A 1771-nucleotide genomic window follows, 5' to 3' on the forward strand; every position below is an offset into this window, starting at 1 on the left:
GAACGTTAGAGATTGAACTAACAGATTCTGCAGAATAGATCTAGAGTTAAGGAGTCCAACATTGTAGACCACAGTGGTTCAGTTTCAGGTGTATTACTGTAGGTTTAGCAGCTTTAAAGTTATTTTTAAGCAGGGAGTTCAGGCATTTCCTGCTGTAATTATTATTATTCCATCGTTTGCCTTCATAGCGCCTGAATCTGTAGTAGTAGTTACCCATCATGCTTGTGTGCTCTTTGTCCACTAGATGGAGCTGCTGTGTAGATTTATTTTGTGCTGCGACTGTTATACCTTTTTCTTTTTTTCAAAGATCTTCTAGAATCTATAATTAGGATTCTTTTTGGTGTCTGAGGAGCAGTTTTAACTCTCCAAAAGCTCCTTACCAATTCAGTCTATAATCCTAACAGCTTTTTAAGCTCCTTAGACTGTTATTAGGAAGTTTATGGTAATGAAAGTTGAGAATGAAACCTGGGCGTTAAGACTGGAGCATATTTGCAACAGTTTCTTGTAGTTTTAGAAGTTGCTCTGATTACTGAAAGCTGTGTTGTTGTGCATTCCAGGTGGCCCACTTCAAGGAGTACATCCCCCAGGCTTTCCCCGGCGGCCACAGCATGATTCTAGATGCAGAGGTTCTCCTGATCGACACAAAGACCAGCAAACCGCTTCCATTCGGGACTCTAGGTGTTCACAAGGTGATAATCTCCCTCAGTCTCATCCTCTCTATTGATTCAGTCAAAGCAGTAACCCTTCAACTTCTCTCTCTCTCCCCTCAGAAAGCTGCTTTTCAAGATGCCAATGTCTGCCTTTTTGTTTTCGACTGCATCTACTTCAACGGTGTGAGTCTGATGGAAAGGTAACATTTGCTCTTTGCCGTTAAGTTATTTCAGCCATTTTACTGATTAAAAACGAAGCTTTTATCTTTATAAACTGTTTTTTTTTTTTTTGCTTTGTGTTGAAGCTGCTTGGTTTATGTTGTTTAGATCCGATCCTAAATGTTTGGATTGTTTTGGTTTCACTAGGATATCTTAGTTTCCACTTCAGGGTAATGGAATTCATCAAAATGAAATTTTGTTTTTTTTATACACTGTGTGTATACGAAATGACAATAAATGTTGTCTAAGTCTGGTTTATGTTCAGAAACCAGGTCGTCTGCGTGCGTCGCAGTTAACGCAGATAAGCCCCGCCCCCTTCCACAGACACTCTGCTGCACCTCTCCAAAATTGTACGTGACCGCAGACAGGAGGCCTCTGATTGGTCAGATCTACATCCGCTCTACTCTATGCGTATTTCCTGTTTGGTTCCTTACCGGCTTGTTTTGTTTGTGTGACCGCCATTGTGGAAAACGACTGGTGAAGATGGAGCAGCTGGAAGAGCGAGGTGCGCGAGAACGCTGGGACCCTTTTTCCACCTGGATCCCTGCTCTTTTTGGCCCTCATGTCCCTCCGTTGTCGCACAAACTTGCCCCCACTTCCTGACCGCCTTGGCCGTATCTAGACCCATAGCTAGTTCTTGATTGGCCCTCTGGCGTTGTGGCGTGGAATAACAGCGCAGACCACGCCTTAATATTGAGCAGAAATCAACAATATCTGCGACAAGCTGCTGCTGGAGGATAACCAGCAGTTAACTACCTTAAACAAAAACTGACTTACTGAGTAAAGAACAGAGGCTGCTTAAAGTTGTGGGGAATTGATATTTAAATGTCAAATAATTTTGGCTTAAACATGTATATAAATGGACCCTTTATCAGAACATAGTGTCCAAAAATTTCTATTTT

General features: G+C 42.0%; 1 protein-coding gene across 1 annotated transcript in view; it reads left to right on the top strand.

Annotated features, from left to right (window-relative positions):
- lig3 (ligase III, DNA, ATP-dependent) overlaps positions 1-1771 on the top strand; it is a 29629-nt gene that overhangs the window by 16132 nt on the left and 11726 nt on the right. The window contains exons 9-10 of the mRNA XM_015382147.1: positions 537-689; positions 771-850. Of these exons, the coding sequence (XP_015237633.1) occupies positions 537-689; positions 771-850 (233 nt within the window). The remainder of the gene's footprint in view (positions 1-536; positions 690-770; positions 851-1771) is intronic.

This window comes from Cyprinodon variegatus, unplaced genomic scaffold (assembly GCF_000732505.1).
Source record: "Cyprinodon variegatus isolate N-32 unplaced genomic scaffold, C_variegatus-1.0 Scaffold250, whole genome shotgun sequence".
Classification (NCBI taxonomy): domain Eukaryota; kingdom Metazoa; phylum Chordata; class Actinopteri; order Cyprinodontiformes; family Cyprinodontidae; genus Cyprinodon; species Cyprinodon variegatus.